This window comes from Schistocerca nitens, chromosome 6 (assembly GCF_023898315.1).
Source record: "Schistocerca nitens isolate TAMUIC-IGC-003100 chromosome 6, iqSchNite1.1, whole genome shotgun sequence".
In the NCBI taxonomy this organism is placed as follows: Eukaryota; Metazoa; Arthropoda; class Insecta; order Orthoptera; family Acrididae; genus Schistocerca; species Schistocerca nitens.
In genome coordinates this window covers 511,378,543-511,399,043 of record NC_064619.1, presented here as the reverse complement: position 1 = coordinate 511,399,043, position 20,501 = coordinate 511,378,543, and the positions used below count along the sequence as shown (strand labels likewise).

The window sequence follows — 20,501 nt, the reverse complement described above, 5'->3', positions numbered from 1 at the left end:
AAGTAATTGTGAAAAAAATGTTGATCCTCTCAAAAGGGCTTGGTTCAATTAGTGTGTGGCCAAATACAACTGAATTAGTGTGCATTAAAGAGCTTACACAGAGACAGTAATTCTGAAGAGAATAAGCAGTAAAAAACCCAGAGTAGATAAATGTCAGTTTAAAAAAAAGACACCTTTTGCATACTGCACATTAATTTTTTTAAAATTTTATTTCACACCAGATGCATTTTGCCTTATGTATAAGGCATCTTCAGTGGGTGTCCTGAAATACTAGAAGCTCTTTTTCATTTGCACATATAGCTTAAATATTTAAAACAGTTCATGAAACTTTTTATACAAAAACTGTTTTAAAGCTATAACCTATATGTTGTTGTGGTCTTCAGTCCTGAGACTGGTTTGATGCAGCTCTCCATGCTACTCTATCCTGTGCAAGCTTCTTCATCTCCCAGTACCTACTGCAACCTACATCCTTCTGAATCTGCTTAGTGTATTGATCTCTTGGTCTCCCTCTATGATTTTTACCCTCCACGCTGCCCTCCAATGCTAAATTTGTGATCCCTTGATGCCTCAAAACATGTCCTACCAACCGATCCCTTCTTCTAGTCAAGTTGTGCCACAAACTTCTCTTCTCCCCAATCCTATTCAATACCTCCTCATTAGTAACGTGATCTACCCACCTTATCTTCAGCATTCTTCTGTAGCACCACATTTCGAAAGCTTCTTTTCTCTTCTTGTCCAAACTGGTTATCGTCCATGTTTCACTTCCATACATGGCTACACTCCATACAAATACTTTCAGAAACGACTTCCTGACACTTAAATCTATACTCGATGTTAACAAATTACTCTTCTTCAGAAACGATTTCCTTGCCATTGCCAGTCTACATTTTATATCCTCTCTACTTCGACCATCATCAGTTATTTTACTCCCTAAATAGCAAAACTCCTTTACTACTTTAAGTGTCTCATTTCCTAATCTAATCCCCTCAGCATCACCCGATTTAATTTGACTACATTCCATTATCCTCGTTTTGCTTTTGTTGATGTTCAAGACACTGTCCATTCCGTTCAACTGTTCTTCCAAGACCTTTGCTGTCTCTGACAGAATTACAATGTCATCGGCGAACCTCAAAGTTTTTACTTCTTCTCCATGAATTTTAATACCTACTCCGAATTTTTCTTTTGTTTCCTTTACTGCTTGCTCAATATACAGATTGAATAACATCGGGGAGAGGCTACAACCCTGTCTCACTCCTTTCCCAACTACTGCTTCCCTTTCATGCCCCTCGACTCTTATAACTGCCATCTGGTTTCTGTACAAATTGTAAATAGCCTTTCGCTCCCTGTATTTTACCCCTGCCACCTTCAGAATATGAAAGAGAGTATTCCAGTTAATGTTGTCAAAAGCTTTCTCTAAGTCTACAAATGCTAGAAATGTAGGTTTGCCTTTTCTTAATCTTTCTTCTAAGATAAGTCGTAAGGTTAGTATTGCCTCACGTGTTCCAACATTTCTACGGAATCCAAACTGATCTTCCCCGAGGTCCGCTTCTACCAGTTTTTCCATTCGTCTGTAAATAATTCGCGTTAGTATTTTGCAGCTGTGACTTATTAAACTGATAGTTCGGTAATTTTCACATCTGTCAACACCTGCTTTCTTTGGGATTGGAATTATTATATTCTTCTTGAAGCCTGAGGGTATTTCGCCTGTCTCATACATCTTGCTCACCAGATGGTAGAGTTTTGTCATGACTGGCTCTCCCAAGGCCATCAGTAGTTCTAATGGAATGTTGTCTACTCCCGGGGCCTTGTTTCGACTAAGGTCTTTCAATGCTCTGTCAAACTCTTCACGCAGTATCTTATCTCCCATTTCATTTTCATCTACATCCTCTTCCATTTCCATAATATTGTCCTTAAGTACATCGCCCTTGTATAAACCCTCTATATACTCCTTCCACCTTTCTGTCTTCCCTTCTTTGCTTAGAACTGGATTGCCATCTGAGCTCTTGATATTCATCCAAGTGGTTCTCTTCTCTCCAAAGGTCTCTTTAATTTTCCTGTAGGCAGTATCTATCTTACCCCTAATGAGACAAGCCTCTACATCCTTACATTTGTCCTCTAGCCATCCCTGCTTAGCCATTTTGCACTTTCTGTCGATCTCATTTTTGAGACGTTTGTATTCCCTTTTGCCTGCTTCATTTACTGCATTTTTATATTTTCTCCTTTCATCAATTAAATTCAATATTTCTTCTGTTACCCAAGGATTTCTATTAGCCCTCGTCTTTTTACCTACTTGATCCTCTGCTGCCTTCACTACTTCATCCCTCAGAGCTACCCATTCTTCTTCTACTGTATTTCTTTCCCCCATTCCTGTCAATTGTTCCCTTATGCTCTCCCTGAAACTCTCTACAACCTCTGGTTCTTTCAGTTTATCCAGGTCCCATCTCCTTAAATTCCCACCTTTTTGCAGTTTCTTCAGTTTCAATCTGCAGTTCATAACCAATAGATTGTGGTCAGAATCCACATCTGCCCTGGAAATGTCTTACAAATTAAAACCTGGTTCCTAAATCTCTGTCTTACCATTATATAATCTATCTGATACCTATTAGTATCTCCAGGATTCTTCCAGGTATACAACCTTCTTTTATGATTCTTGAACCAAGTGTTAGCTATGATTAAGTTATGCTCTGTGCAAAATTCTACAAGGCAGCTTCCTCTTTCATTTCTTCCCCCCAATCCATATTCACCTACTATGTTTCCTTCTCTCCCTTTTCCTACTGATGAATTCCAGTCACCCATGACTATTAAATTTTCGTCTCCCTTCACTACCTGAATAATTTCTTTTATCTCGTCATACATTTCATCAATTTCTTCATCATCTGCAGAGCTAGTTGGCATATAAACTTGTACTACTGTAGTAGGCATGGGCTTTGTGTCTATCTTGGCCACAATAATGCATTCACTATGCTGTTTGTAGTAGCTAACCCGCACTCCTATTTTTTTATTCATTATTAAACCTACTCCTGCATTATCCCTATTTGATTTTGTATTTATAACCCTGTAATCACCTGACCAGAAGTCTTGTTCCTCCTGCCACCGAACTTCACTAATTCCCACTATATCTAACTTTAACCTATCCATTTCCCTTTTTAAATTTACTAACCTACCTGCCCGATTAAGGGATGTGACATTCCACGCTCCGTTCCGTAGAATGCCAGTTTTCTTTCTCCTGATAACGACGTCCTCTTGAGTAGTCCCCGCCCGGAGACCCGAATGGGGGACTATTTTACCTCCGGAATATTTTACCCAAGAGGACGCCATCATCATTTAATCATACAGTAAAGCTGCATGTCCTCGGGAAAAATTACGGCTGTAGTTTCCCCTTGCTTTCATCCGTTCGCAGTACCAGCACAGCAAGGCCGTTTTGGTTAATGTTACAAGGCCAGATCAGTCAATCATCCAGACTGTTGCCCCTGCAACTACTGAAAAGGCTACTGCCCCTCTTCAGGAACAACATGTTTGTCTGGCCTCTCAACAGATACCCCTCCGTTGTGGTTGCACCTAAGGTTCGGCCATCTGTAACGCTGAGGCACGCAAGCCTCCCCACCAACGGCAAGGTATGGGCAATGAAAAAATCATTCAGGGCATCCAATGTAGATGCCTTGTAAATAAGGTGAAAGATGTCTGTGTGTGTGTGTGTGTGGTTTTTCTTTTAAACTACTTCAATTTATATACAGCTGCTGAGAAAATCACCACCAAAAGTAAACTGTTAAGGATAAGAGACATTATGTTTGCAAACCGTATTCTGTATTTTTCTAAATAGAACATCAAGCCATATACTCCTCGGGATGGGGGGGGGGCAGGGGGGGGGGGACTACGTACCATGAAGGCATTAACTGAAGGGACAAAAATCGGTAGATGTGATGTACACATATAAGTAAACAAATCACTATAATTTCAGAAATACTTGATGATTTCTTCAAAAGAGAGAGCTTCACACATTGAGCAAGTCAATAACACGTTTGTCCATCTCTGGTCCTTATGCAAGCAGACATTGGCTGAGAGAGTTGTTGGATGTTCTCCTGAGGGGTATTGTATCAAATTCTGTCCAATTAGTGTGTTAGAATGTCAAAATACTGAGCTGGTTTGAGGGCCTTACCCCATAGTGCTCCAAATTTTCTCAAATGGTGACGGATCTAGTGATCTTTCTGGCACAGATAAGGTTTGGTGAGCATAAAGACAGTCAGTAGAAACACTCTTTGACTGTGGAGAGTCATTATCTTGCTGAAATTAAGCCCAGGATGGCATGAAGCACAGCAAAACAGGGAGTAGAATATCATCAACATACCACTGTGCTGTAAAGGTGCCGCAGATGACAACTAAACAGGTCCTGCTATGAAACTCCTGGTTGTTGAGCCATATGGTGGATGATAAGTCAGTTTGGTATCCCACTGCTGCCCAAGACATCTCCAGACATGTCTTCAGCCTGCAATCTCATTACTGGAGTTCAATTCTCTTCAGTGAAGAGTGTCACTTCAAACTGGGCCCCGAAGACCTGCAAAGGCATATATGGAGACACCATGGACAGCAGTGGGATACCAATCTGACTGTCGACCACCAAATGTACCTGCATTTTGACAGGCGTCATCCCTTCCACACCAAAAAATAATAACATACAGCCTGGCAACCCACAGATGGCATATCTGCAGTGACAAGAATTCTGTTGCCATATGCTGAAGATTTCACACAGACCTTCACAGACAGGCACTATCCTCCATACCCTGTCCACAAACAATATTCCCATGCCATTTCCCTATGCACCCCCTATCCTTCCTCCACCTCCAACAGCCAGATACAAAGGAATGCTCCCTTCATCAGTCAATACCACCACAGACTGGAACAAATACATTACATCCGTATGCATTTGATTACCTATCACAGTGCCCTAAAATAAGGGACATCCTACCCAAGATTGTTCCCACCCCTCCTAAAGTGGTGTTCCATTATGCACCCAACCTCAAGAACATCCTAGTCCATCCCTGTTCTACTCCCAAACTCAACACCTTGCCACATACATCATATCCCTGTGGAAGGCCCAGATGCAAGAGCTGCCCAATACATCCATACAACAGTTTCTATTCCAGTCCTGTCATCAGAGGCTGGGCCACCAGTGAAAGCAACCATATCATCTACCAGCTCTGCTGCAATCTTTGCAAAGTTATCTATCATGCTATGACTACCAACTAGCTGTCTATAAGGACACATGCCCACCACCAAACTGGGGCCAAAAGCAAAGTAGACCACCCTGTGGCACAACATGCAGATGAACATAACATGATAGATTTCAATGGCTTCCTCACACCTGAGGCCACTTGGAACCTCCGCTCCACCACCAGCTTCTCTGGGCTGCACAGTTTGGGGCTTATCCTTACAACTCATTCTCCACTCCCCAAAATCATACTGGCCTCAATCTATGGTAACCTACTGCCCCACACCCTCAACCCAACAGTTTCCACACCCCGTCCTATCATTTCCTCCCAATTCACGTCCCCTCACCCTCATTGTGCCAATGCACTCACCTATCTTTATCCCCAAAATGGCTAAGCAGAGATGGCTAGAGGACAAATGTAAGGATGTAGAAGCTTATCTCACTAGGGGTAAGATAGGTACTGCCTACAGGAAAATTAAAGAGACCTTTGGAGAGAAGAGAACCACTTGGATGAATATCAAAAGCTCAAATGAAAACCCAGTTCTAAGCAAAAAAGGGAAAGCAGAAATGTGGAAGGAGTATATAGAGGGTTTATACAAGGGCGATGTACTTAAGGACAATATTATGGAAATGGAAGAGGATGTAGATGAAGATAAAATGGGAGATACGATACTGTGTGAAGAGTTTGACAGAGCACTGAAAGACCTGAGTCGAAACAAGGCCCCGGGAGTAGACAACATTCCATAAGAACTACTGACGGCCTTGGGAGAGCCAGTCCTGACAAAACTCTACCATCTGGTGAGCAAGATGTATGAGACAGGCGAAATACCCTCAGGCTTCAAGAAGAATATAATAATTCCAATCCCAAAGAAAGCAGGTGTTGACAGATGTGAAAATTACTGAATAAGTGACGGCTGCAAAATACTAGCGCAAATTCTTTACAGACGAATGGAAAAACTGGCAGAAGCCGACCTCAGGGAATAACTTATTCTTAATGAACTGTTTTTCAATCTAAAAAGCAAATCAAAATGTAAATAAACTTAATTACAGACCACTGATGATGAAAGCAAAACGTGTTTGGTGAAAAAAATCACGTATTTTTGTAGTTGCAACGATGAATCAAAAATACCCTCATTAATTATAAAGCAACTACAGACACTATGGCGACACAAATGAAGAATTTAAGAGATGAAGAGGTTTGCAGAGCCTGGACTCACACTTATTAAAATATTCTGGCTGGTTATGTCATGGTTGCAAGAATTTCTTAATGTTTCACCCCCATCTGCAGGGGACATCTTCAAGAGGAGTTGTAGCTTTTTTGAGGTCTGATGGACACCCTGGATTGCTACTGATGGAAGAAAAATTTTGTTTCCATGTGCTCCCACACAGACATGTGACATCAGGAACATGCAAAAATTGAATTTTACTTCATTCAGTAGCAAGTCACAGTGAGCATCAGACCTTCCTAAAAATTACAAACCCTCTTGAAGATGTCCTCTGCAGATCAGTATAAAACACTAGGCTTCAATAAGAACTCATTCAACCACAGCACAACAAACCGGAATATTTTAACAAGTGTGATTGTGAAAGTTTACATTTTACAATCACAAGATGGACTAACTTGGTGGGCTGCATCAAACCAGTGTTTTGACTGAAGACCAACACCGCCACCATAACAAAAACAATAACTACCCCGAGGAACATGGTGGAACAGCTGCAAACACTTCAGTGGAATCTACAGGGTGATTCAACTAACTTGTTCACATCAAATATTTCTGGAACTATTTGAGATATTGTAATTCTGTTTTCATCCAGCGGAATTTTGAGACAGTCCTCACCAAACAACATATTATCTGGGGCAGTTATTTCCGTAAAACATCTACAAGTTATGCATACGGTGTGATTTTAAATGGAACAACTACATACAATTAATTGCAATTAAAGCAATGCCAGACTGAGTTTCATTGAAAGAAGTCTCAGGTAATTTAGTCAATTAACAAAAGCTTACAAAATATTCGTTTGACAAAACTTTAATACTCCTTGTCAGTATGGAATCTGTACCAGATAGGACTAAACAGAGGAAATAGAGAAAATCCAAAGAAGAGTAGCACATTTTGCTACAGTTTTACTTAGCAAACACAAAAGCAACACAGTGATGACCAACAAATTCCAGTGGCAGACACTGTAAGAGAGGCATTCTGCATCACAGTGTGTTTTAGTTTTAAAGTTCCAAGGTCACGCATTCCTAGACGAGTCAACAAATATGTTGCTTCCTCCTAAGCATACCTCATGAAAACATCACAAAGATAAAACTAGAGACATTTGAGCCCACACGGAGGCTTACTGGTAATTATTCTTCCTGTGAACTATTTGCAACTGGAACAGGAAAAGAGGGAAAGTGACAGTGGTACAAAAAGTAGCCTCCACCTCACACCACAAAGTATCTTGTGGAGTATAGATATTGATATAGATGTAGTTGTAGATGTATTCTGATTTCAAAATATGTGCATAAAAATCGTAGGTCAGGATCTTTAAAATTCATTTATTCATTACTAGTTCAGCTCATTGATGAGCCGTCTTCAGGTCTAAAATACAGAAAACTGCATAAAAGAGGTGAAGAATAGTGTAATACACTTTATACCTAAACATGCATTTTATGATCCAAACCAAAAAAAATATTACTTAATTCAGTGTGTATCAGCCACCAGGCATTACACCTCATCATAATCTGTTGAGCTGTTTTGCTCTTGTTGTCACACATACACTAAAAATTTTTATAGGTCATGGCAAAAATAAAAACATACTAAGTACATCTGGTAAATGGTATAAATCTACAATCTTACCTAAAGCTGAGTGTCATATTTACATAATCTGCAATGTTTGCTACACATTTTAACATAACAGATCACCTGTCTTCTGATTTGTCATGGAAAATAACAATGTAGTCTCATTTCATAGACCTACTAATTACCGAGATATGAGTATCAACTTAGTTTCTTTGAACAGAATTATATTAACATCTGCTGCTTGAATCACAGCTCTAAAAGAAACAAATTCATTGGCATTTCACTCCTCAAAATCAGATTACTAGTTTCGAAGTAATTACATTATTTAGAACTTACAACTCATCTGTTTCGAACATGAAACCCATTGCTGTCTTAAACAAAAGCTTATGAATTCATACCCAAATAAGGAAATATGTCACATTAAATATAGAGGAAGTAGAGTGTTGCAGTGCCATGATACCATTATAAAAGGTGGAGAGGGGAAATGCGGCTTCCATTCTTTCCATGTCATTTATGTGAGTCAAGTAGTAGTTACTTTGAAAACACAAATGCCTTTCGCAAACCAAGAAAAACTAGATTGCTGCTCCTTTAAAGACAATCTATAAGGAATGCAAAGAAAGTAGTGGAGTTGTACATCAAATGTTTCTTGACAGACAGTATCCAACAAAAATGGCAATTCCATGAATTCCCAAAAAAATTGTTATTGGAAGGGCATTGGAATACTACGAAGAGGGTACGGAACAAGCTTGCACTGAGGAGAGTGAATAAGTTACATATTATGGCTGCTGCTGTTCGTAACCCTCCGGTTCACTCCAGAGAGACGGCAAGTGTGTCTGGAATAAGACAGATCAGCATTGTTCACATTTGATGCGTGAAGAGCTTCCATCTATATTGTGTGTCACTTCACCAGCATATTGAGCAGCAGAACTGCAGACACACAAGGAATTCTGTCATTCAGTTCTAATGTAAGATAATAACAAAAGGTTCCTGCTTCAGGATTATTTTTACAAATGAAGCTTTCTCTACAAAGCATGGAATGCTGAATGCAATAAATATGTATTATTTGGCTGCCGAGAATTCGCATTGGTTGAGGCAGGATGAATATCAATGGCAATGGAGTATGAACATATGGTCAGGATTACTGGAGATACATGACTGGCCCTTGCTTTACTAAAGAGACCGTAACAGGCATAAGGTAGCACAATTATTTTCCAAAATGCTACCAGCTCTCTGAGAGGAAGTACCACTACAAATATGTAGATTCATGTGAAATGTCACAATGGGTGCTTACATCACTATGAGCTTATGGCTAAGAATGTGCTCATCCAGCTCTTTCATGGTCACTAGATACGACATGAAGGTATTATAAGTAAGCCTGCTCATTCGCACTGGACCATTTTTCTGAGGTACTCTCAAAGATGAAGTCTACACACAAGTTTCAATGACCCAAGAGCTTTTAGAAATTGTGCTATTCTAGTATGTGCAATGATACTGATGGAATCTCTTCAATCTGTCCTGATGTCCGTGCACCACCGACTGCAGTAGACAGTGCATTGCAGTAGACAGTGGAAATTTGGAACACTTCATGACATAAATGAAATTCTGGGGAAGTGTTCATGAACACTGTCTTTCAGTAATTTCATTTCTGTTGCTGTTGCTTATGTAATTTTGCAACTATGTATTACCTCAATAGTAAAATAATGAAATGAAGTTATTATTTAACATTATTTATGCCTGAAGTTAAGTTTAACAAATCCAGTCAGTTGTTGGTGTACTATTTTCTTTCAAGATTATGGCAACAACAAGAACAGAACTGTTACAATAGTTAATTATCCTTAGATGCCACATTCTTTGCCTTTCAGTAGGTGTGAACATCCAACACACACAGCCAAATGCAACTAGTGCAAGTTTAATTAAAAACTTTTCTCCACTATATCACTTTTGTAAGTCGGCTTTCTTCGCTGTGTCAAACTGCAGTGCACCATGTGCCTGATGTGGCAGTTCCGTATAACAACATAAACCATAACATAAGACAGCAACTGATTTCATATTCAAAATGTATAAATCCTAAGTTCTAAATATAATTTCTCTGGAACTACTAACTGGTTTATGGAGTGTGAAATACTGTTCAATTTTCTCCTCTTTAACTACGATACTAGCAGCATAAATTACTAAAGATACATTTTAAAAAGTAAATTTCATACCTGTAGCCTTGTAATTAACGTAGCAGTGAAAAGGGACAATACGCCAATTACTGAAGACTTTTTCACAATTTATTTGGATGAAAACAGAAATGCAATACCTTAAACAATTCAGGCAATACCTCAAGTGATCAACTTAGCTGAAACATCCAGTATATAACAACCACATCACAATTTAATAAAACACATGTTTTTGAATGACATTGAGGACACAGAATAAGGTGTATTACATACTTTGCACCATTCTCCCACTCCTGTTCTGGTCATAAATGTTAGTTGCCACACACCAGAAGTCTTTGGGCCGTGCTTGTTGAGCTCATTTCCACTAACTCTGTCTCTGAACAATACAGTCTGCAAAGCTATATGACATATGTATGAGATGGCTATGCACAGTGCATTGCAAGGCACCCACCCGGAAATGAAAGTTTCGTCTGTCAGCATATAGCATACTGAAATGAGGATTTTACAGTTACAAGCAGGGAAGGACTTCGTGTAAACAAATTATTATGGCTGCAGAAGCCTATAACAAAAAAAGTTCCATTCTTTTGCCTTTCCATATTCCATATTTCATGTATTTTTGGGTAAATTTTAAGGCATATTGCAACACTTACTGCTGAGCTCTTTTTACAACACTCTTTTAAATTTAATTAAATGAGCATCCTTACCTGAACATTCAAGTACTCAATAGTAGTATATGTTAGTTTTAACCTTGGTACAAAATTCGAAATATAAATTGCACAGCTAACACTGAGAAACAACCCAGCACAGATAGTATATGGTCAGCAGCTGTTCTGTCACATACTTACACATTGTTAGTAGGAGAGAGGAAGAGGAAATGGGGAGTGGCCCATAAGCAGCCAGATCTAAATATGTCACACAGGTGCTTGTGGCACTTGACATCCTCCAATATGAGGTGTATTCAAAAAGTACTGACCCTTCTTCTTTCCTATGTAAACCAGTGAAGCACAGGAGACTTTCTTCATTGAAGATGTGGGGGAGACACTCACACCCAGCCATGAATTTTTTCCTACAGACAGACAGTTTCTGTCACTAGTAATTAGCCTATGAGTCAGGACATGTAAAGAGACTGGTTGTAAAATGATGGAATGAACTGAGCACTAAAATTTTGCCAAAAGCATGGTGATACCCAAGTGAAAACCATTTGCAAGATTCACACCCTCGACAAGCCAAAATGACAATGTAATTGTGCAAGTGCAGACGTTGGTCATGAAAGACCATCACATTATGAGAACATGCAAATGAGATAGGGGTAAGCATGAATTGGTACATTTAATTTTGACTGCTGATTTGTGCTGAGGAGAATATCTGATAAATTTGTACCAAAACTGCTGACAATGGAGCAGAAGCAACACCACCTGGAAATAATACAGAACATGCTTGACAATGTAAATGGTAATACCAATTTTCTGAACACCTTGGTAGCAGGTTATGAGATATCAGTTTATGGGCATGATCCAGAAACAAAGATGCAGTCATCACAGTGGAAACGTCCGATATTCTTGAGGCCAAAAGAAGCATGTCGAGTATGTGGCAATGTCAAGGTCATGTTGATCATTTTCTTTGATTCTCATGGGTTGGTGCATCATGAGTATGCAACACAAGGCCAAACAATCACAAAGAAATACTGCCAACAGTTCCTTAGTCATTTTCATGATACAGTGCAGTGCAAATGGTTACATCCTTGGTAGCAAAAACTTGGCAGCTTCATCCTTATAACATTCCCACCAATTCTGCACATATGATTCAGACTTTTCTCACCAAACATTACATTTTGTGGTTCATTAGATTCCCTACTACCCTGACGTGGCTCTGCTTGGCTTTGGTTATTTTTCAAGCTAACAATGCCCCTGAGAATTACACAATTTGAATCAAGGAGAGACTTCATGAGAAACGTGACAATCCAGCTGATCTTAATTCCAAACGACATGTTCCAGAATTTTTCCAACAATGGTAAGAAAGTTGGGAGAAGAGAGTGCATTCCCAAGAAGACTACTTTGAAGGGGACAAAAGTTCACTACTTCCAAACCAATAAGTGTTTTTCTGCCAACTTAAAATATTATTTTTTTGAACACACAATGTATATCTGCTTTCATTTAGAAGCCAAAATTCAACTAGTTTTCTCTTCTAACTACTGCAAAATTTCTGCATTCTTTGATTTTAGAATGATTACTGGCATTATCCATGTTGGTCAAGCAATAATCCTGTAAATCTCATCATAAATCGTATATACCTATGTTCAAATTAACCACTATTCACATCCTCATGTTAACTGCTAGACTCATCGGATGTATGAGGGTAAGTCAATTATTGTCTGCAAAATAGTTACAAAATTTTATTGCAATCAAATAGGAAACTTACAAGTACATCATTTTTCGACATAGTCTCCTTGCGTTTCAACACACTTGGTCCATCATTGAACAAGCTTCCTGATGCCATCATAAAAGAAGGTTCACGGTTGAGCTGCGAGCCAGGAATGCACTGCTTCTTTCACTGTTTCATCTGAGGCAAATCAACAGCCCCTTAATACCTATTTGAGTGGACCAAACAAGTGATAGTCAGAAGGGGCAAGATCGGGACTATATGGAGGATGATCCAGTACTTCAAATTTGAGTTTCTGGAGCGTTTCAGCAGTGTGGGCAGCAGTATGCAGACGCACACTGTCGTCCAACAACATAACACCTTTTGACAGCAATCCTCGGTGTTTGCTTCAAACTGCAGGCTTTAGCCTGGCAGTAAGCATCTCACTATAACATACACTGTTTATTGTTGCGCCCCTTTCCCCATAATGTTCCAGTACTGGACGTCCCGAAAAACCATAAGCATCAGTTTTCCTGTGGACGGTTGAGTCTTGAACATTTTCTTGCATGGAAAATTTTGATGTTTCCATTCCATACTCTGCCGTTTACTCTCCGGCTCATTATGAAGGATCCAAGTTTCGTCACCAGTAATGATTCTGTCAAAGAAGTTGTCCCCTTCATTACCACAGCGATCCAAATGTTTTTTTGCAGATGTCCAAGCATGTTTGTTTATGCAACTGTGTGAGTTGTTTTGAGACCCATCTAGCACCGACTTTATGAAACCCAAGTCTGTTGTGGAAGATTTCATAGGCAGAACTGTGACTAATTTGCAGATGATGTGCCACTTCGTCAATAGTTAATTGTCTGTCTAAGAGAATCATTTCACGTGAATGCTCAATGGTTTCTTCATTTGTGAAGGTAAATGGTCGTCCGGCTCCTTCATCGTGCGAAATACTTGTGCGAGCATTTCGGAATTTTTCAATCCATTTGTAGACACTCCGTTGAGGCAAAACACTGTTCCCGTACTGTTCCGAAAGTCTTCGATGAATTTCAGCCCCTGATACACCTTCTGACCACAAAAAAGAAACAAATCAATGAACATTGCTCTTCTTTGGTGCAAATAGACAGCGGAGCAGCCATGATTAACAGCATGGCAGAATAACGAAACTAAACTAGCAGCCTGAAAATTGCAAAGATATAACAACAAATAAACAAAGCATGCGCCATCAACGTAAAATGACAGTAATACCAAAATAAACAAAAATATAATTAAATTGCAGATAATAATTGACTTACCCTCGTATATGTTAACTCTACACGTGTCATAAAGGCTTAGTCTGATGATGATGATGATGTGTGACACATAATAAATCTATGTCCTTTGACAGTTGGCACTTTCAAACCACCATTGCTCTTTGAATCCTGGCATATGTGCTTCCTGGTATGATTCTCCCTTTTAACTACGATACTAGCAGCAGAAATTACTAAAGATACATTTTAAAAAGTAAATTTCATACCTGTAGCCTTGTAATTAACGTAGCAGTGGAAAGGGACAATACGCCAATTACTGAAGACTTTTTCACAATTTATTTGGATGAAAACAGAAATGTATGCAATACCTTAAACAATTCAGGCAATACCTCAAGTGATCAGCTTAGCTGAAACATCCAGTATATAACAACCACATCACAATTTAATAAAACACATGTTTTTGAATGGCATTGAGGACACAGAATAAGGTGTATTACATACTTTGCATCATTCTTCCACTCCTGTTCTGGTCATAAATGTTAGTTGCCACACACCAGAAGTCTTTGGGCCGTGCTTGTTGAGCTCATTTCCACTAACTCTGTCTCTGAACAATACAGTCTGCAAAGCTATATGACATATGTATGAGATGGCTATGCACAGTGCATTGCAAGGCACCCACTCGGAAATGAAAGTTTCGTCTGTCAGCATATAGCATACTGAAATGAGGATTTTACAGTTACAAGCAGGGAAGGACTTCGTGTAAACAAATTATTATGGCTGCAGAAGCCTATAATAAAAAAAGTTCCATTCTTTTGCCTTTCCATATTTCATATATTTTTGGGTAAATTTTAAGGCATATTGCAACACTTACTGCTGATCTCTTTTTACAACACTCTTTTAAATTTAATTAAATGAACATCCTTACCTGAACATTCAAGTACTCATTAGTAGTATATGTTAGTTTTAACCTTGGTACAAAATTTGAAGTAAAAATTGCACAGCTAACACTGAGAAACAACCCGGCACAGACAGTATATGGTCAGCAGCTGTTCTGTCACATACTGACACATTGTTAGTAGGAGAGAGGAAGAGGAAATAGGGAGTAGCCCATAAGCAGCCAGATCTGAATATGTCACACAGGTGCTTGTGGCACCTGACATCCTCCAATATGAGGTGTATTATTTTTTTCATATATCAACCTTTTTGCCTTCATTGATTGGACTAATTGTCTGCAAGTTGCCGTATTTTTCACTGAGAAAGGGCATTACAATTGCCAAACTCACTACATACTGAGAGGTTGCAGTTATGAGGCCTGTGACACACACAAGTGACTAAACTAAACTAAGAGCTTCCTCCAGTTAAACATATTTACTAGTAAAATGTTGCTCTGTAGTTGATATAAATAAAGAAAGATTAATACTAACTTACCTGTCCCTTTTTAAATCCAATCTTAGAGTAATATTGCTTTCTTGAATCTTGAGTCAATTTCCTTGCAGTTATGCTTTCTTGTGACTTGGTTGTGATGTTGCTTTCCACTGCATGAACTAAATGTTCTTGCAGTGTCTTGGATTTAAAGCTTTTTGTCAGTTCCAGCACCTTCACAAACACACAAAAATGTATAAAGAACAGAAAAGAAAAAGATCAGCTTCTAGATAACTCAGGACAACACAAGGACTGGATAAAATGTAATGAGACATACTATTTTTCCTTGATATGACTCTATTGACAGAGGTACTTATAGTTACACTTCTTCAATATAATCAACCCCATTATTTATGACCTTTTGTTAAATATCTGGAAGACATTGTATACCATCTGTGCTTCTATTACTGCTGATGTCCTGTACTGATCACCATACAGCATAGATAATGTCATCTACGGTGTTGTACCAGATCTCTCGAAATTGTTCTTTCACTTTGGCGGAAAGATCACATTCCCAGAGGTTCATGTTGGATGAGTATGGTGGACGTTCCAGACTCAGCCACTGCCAGTAGCGCAAGAGGTCCTGGACAGCAACATCAGTATGGCATTGTGCATTGTCAAGCAGAATGATGGGATAATGTTCCATGAAATGTCGTCTCTTTCGCCTGAATGCTGGATGAAGGTGGTGTTGCAGGAATGTGCAGCAGTAGGCAGTGTCTATCGTCACCTTTGGTGGTACAGCAAGATGCAGTATTACACCTTCAATATCATACACCACAACCAACATCACCTTCCCAGCACTTGGTGTAGCAAGCACTTTCTGTGGACAAGGAGAACCAGGATGCCCCCATTCACTGAACTGGAATTTAAAGTTTGGTTCATAAGAGCATGCCCAGGTTTTATTGATAGTGACAAAGCATTGAAGGAAGCTGTCATCTTTGCTTTGATAATACCCCAAAAAATCCTGTGCAATGGTACAGTGGTGCCATTGTTGCACCTCAGACATTTCATGGGATATCCAATGTGCTGCAGTTTTGCAGTAGCCCAATATGTGCAGAATGTGAAGCACAATGTTGTGGCGTACTCCAACTCCTGCTGCTAACTCATGCACATTCCAGCGTCAATCAGTGTCCAAAAAGGAAGCAGGGAGTTGAACTGTATTGTCCTCTATATGGATTATGCCATATGGGGGTGATCTTTCACAGCACCTCTGCCTAATCTGAACGCTTTAACTCATCATGCAACTGCGCTGTATGGCAATGCTGTGTCACCACACATTCCACGCAGTCCCTGAAAACATTCTTGCATATTCCAATGTAGTGTCTCTTCAATTTTGAGGCAAGAACATTACTCTTTCTTTGTAAACATGATGTTAGGGTGGTTGCACTACTGCTATGACATTCAATGGTCTACACACTACAGCAGCCTGACAGAGGACTATCTCTGCTCAATGAAGAAAGCCATCTCACAGGCCTTCATTGTGTCAACACAAATTGCACCTCGCCAACTCATTGGTTTGATGTTACAGCAGTGTTACCGCTACTTTGTATCGAGCCCTTGTATGTTTACTAATACATATAACTTTAAATACTTACTAAAATCTAAAGAAGAGTTTTTGGATATGATTTATTCTACCATAAACATGTTTTAAGCCACTGCAGGCTCATCATAAGATGCAGGTATTACAAGAACATTATGCTGTGGACCAACTGTAGCTATATGCCATGCTGATGACTGCAATGCCTTGTGGTATCCATGTCAAATCTGTTCCTATATTGTACACTATCAAGCAATGTACACAACGATACACAGTATTTAACTGCACTTGGTTTTAAAGTGTAAAACCAAGTGCAGCTAAATACTTTGTATAGTTGTGTACATAGCTTGATAATGTACGATACAGAAATGATATGGACACCACAAGGCAGTGCACTCTTCAGCACATCATCTAGCTGTACCTGATCCACAGCATAATGTTCTGGTAATCTGATGATGAGCCTGCAGTGACTTGAAAACATATTTATGGAAGAATAAATTGCATCAAAGAAAAAAGAAAAATAAATAAATAAATAAGTGACTGGTTGTATATTTGTTACCAGATAAATTGCCAATTTAAATCATAGTCACAGTTCATCACCCACAATGGATACACTGAAATTATATTTTGTATTTCTGGTCCACATAACTGACACCTGAATGAGATTTTCACTCGGCAGCAGAGTATGCACTTTTATGAAACTTCTTGGCAGATTAAAACTGTGTGCCGCACCAAGACTCAAATTCGGGACCTTTGCCTTTCGCGGGCAAGAGCTCTACCAACCGAGCTACCCAAGCACAACTCATGCCCCGTCCTCACAGCTTTACATTCACCAGTACCTCATCTCCGAATCTTCCAAACTTCACAGAAGCTCTCCTGCGACCTTGCCAAACTAGCACTCCTGGAAGAAAGGATATTGCTGACAAATGGCTTAGCCACAGCCTGGGGGATATTTTCAGAATGAGATTTTCACTCTGCAGTGGATTGTGTGCCGTTATGATACTTCCTGGCAGATTAAAACTGTGTCCTGGACCGAGACTTGAACTCAGGACCTTTGCCTTTCACGGGCAAGAGCTCTTGCTTATCCTCTTGGTCCTTATGCAAGATGTATGTTGGTGGGAGCAGAATCATTCGACAGTTAACTTCAAATGCCAGTTCTCTAAATATTCTTAATAGTGTTTCTCGAAAAGAGAAAAGAATGTTGCCTTCCCTCCAGGGATTCCCATTTGAGTTCCCAAACATCTCTGTAACACTTACATTTTGTTCAAACCAGCCGGTAACAAATCCAGCCACCCTCCTCTGAATTGCTTTGATATCTTCCTTAAATTCGACCTGGTATGGATCCCGGACACTCATGCAGTATGCAAGAATAGATCTCACCAGCATCCTATATGAAGTCTCCTTTACAAGTGAACCACTCTTTCCTAAAATTCTCCCAATAATCTGAAGCTGACCATTTGCCTTCCCTACCACAGCTTTCACATGCTTGTTCCACCTCCTATCACTTTGCAACATTACACCCAGATATTTAAATGACTTGACTGTGTCAAGCTGGACACTAGTAATACTGTATCCGAACATTAAAGTTTTGTTCTTCCTACTCAAGAGTGGGCAGTATTAACTGTATCTATATTCTATACATTAGTTATTATTGAACAGTTATTTGCCACAATGAAAATGATAGAAGCAGTCTGAAAGTCTTTGCAGAGTTTAGAATGCACATCAAGTTTCATAATTTGTCAATGGAAAATGTTGTCCTCCTTCAGTTAAAGAGTACCATAGCATCCTACGATGAGCATAAATACCCAAAACATGCAATACTAGTTGAAGTGACTTTAACCTACCAGGTATAGACTGGAACGTCTACGGATTCATTGTAGGGGGAGCAGACAGACAGCCGTGTGGAATACTACAGAACATGTTTTCTGAAAACTGTCTTGAGCAGCTAGCTCCGCAGCCCACATGCAATGGAAAATGTTAGATCTTATAGCTACAAATAGGCTAGATCTTATCAACAATGTCAGTGTAGAAACAGGGGACAGCAATCATGATGACATTATAGCAACTATGGTTATGAAAGTTAATAAATCAGTCAAGAAGGCTAGCAGCATGTTTCTTCTAGATAGAGCAGATAATCAGTTGTTATTATCTCACTTAGAGAGTGAACTGATGTCACTTGGTTCCAGTAAGATGGATGTAGAGGGATTATTGGCCAAGTTCCAAGCATATTGTAAATCGCGGTCTGGAGAGTTACATGCTTAGTAAGTGGATGAATGATGGAAAAGACTCACCATGGTTTAAAACAAAATTCAGAAGATGTTGACAATGCAGACACTGTTGCACTCCCAGTTCAAAAGAGAACACACAAGATTAGTAGAGATTCGGGTGCCTGTGAAAAGATCTAGCTTACAACTACCACCGTCACACCTTAACAAAAGGTCTGGCAGAGTACCCGGGAAAATTCTGGTTCTATGTAAAATTGCTAAGTGGGTCTAAAGCTTCCATTTAGTCCCTTGTTGACCTGTCTGGTGTGGCAGTTGAAGATAGCAAAACGAAAGCCAAAGTTTCAAATTTCACGTTCAAGAGAAAATTCACATAGGGGAATCGTACAAGCCTGCCATCATTTGACCACATACTCCTGTATGTACGGCATAGAAACAAGCATCCCTGGCACAAAGAAACAACTGAAAGATCTGAAAGAAAATAAGTCGCCAGCTCTGGAAGGAATCTCAATTTGGTTTTAGGGAGAGTACCCTACGGCATTGGTCCCTCACCTAGCTTACATTTATCATGAATCTCTCGCCAAGCACAAGCTACCAAGTAGAGTGACCAACTCTCATATCTCCTGGGATCACCCGCATTTGAACATATTTTTTCATAATCTCCTGGCTCCCATATTTTCAAGCCCATTGGGTTGGTGTTTGTTTTAATATTTTTCAAGCATTTAAATTTTGCGGGCATGGTCAGTATTCACTAAAATATTGGACATCAGAGACAACTGATTCTTGTGTCTATCGACTATCTTAGAAATGGTCAAACGATGCTTCGCGGTTACACATGACTTCGTTTCAGTGCCAGTGCATACTGTGAATTGTTGTTCAAGATTTTATGGTGAGCAGTGAGGACAAACCTAAAACTGACTGAGGCAAAGTCTATTGAAAAATATGTGCTCAGTATTTGCAATGTGTAATTATCTTTTACAAACACAGCTTTGATTTTTGGTGAAATTTTGCCTCGCTCTTAATCTTCCTTATTCTTTGTCAAGGATATAAGCATCTCCCTTATTTTCTTTTAAAAAAGTGGTCACCCTAGCCCAAAGTGACTGGAAAAAAGCACAGGTGAGTCCTGTATATAAGAAGGGCAAAAGAGCGGCCCCACAACATTTTCTTGAGACTGAGAAGCTTATGCCCATGAATCAGCATGGTTTTAGAAAGCAATGCTTGTGTGAAACTAAGCTTGCCGTTTTCTCTCATGATATACTGTGAACTATGAACAAAGGGCAACAGGCAGGTTTCATGTTTCTAGATTTCTGGAAAGCATTTGACATAGTGCCCCATTGTAGGCTGTTATTGATGGTACAAGCATATGGAATAAGTTCACAGATATGTGAGTGGCTTGAAGACTTCTTAAGTAATAGAACCCATTAAGCTGTCCTCGATGGTGAGTGTTCATCACGACAAGGATATCGTCAAGAGTGCCCGAGGGAAGTGTGATAGGACTGCTGTATTCCTCTATATAAATAAACAATTTGATCACAACTGAGTGACTGTAGGAAGATAC

General features: G+C 39.5%; 1 protein-coding gene across 1 annotated transcript in view; it reads right to left on the bottom strand.

Annotated features, from left to right (window-relative positions):
• The window catches only part of LOC126263434 (spatacsin), a 351,500-nt gene that overhangs the window by 158,071 nt on the left and 172,928 nt on the right, over positions 1–20,501 (bottom strand). The window contains exon 17 of the mRNA XM_049960526.1: positions 15,191–15,358. Within this exon, the coding sequence (XP_049816483.1) occupies positions 15,191–15,358 (168 nt within the window). The remainder of the gene's footprint in view (positions 1–15,190; positions 15,359–20,501) is intronic.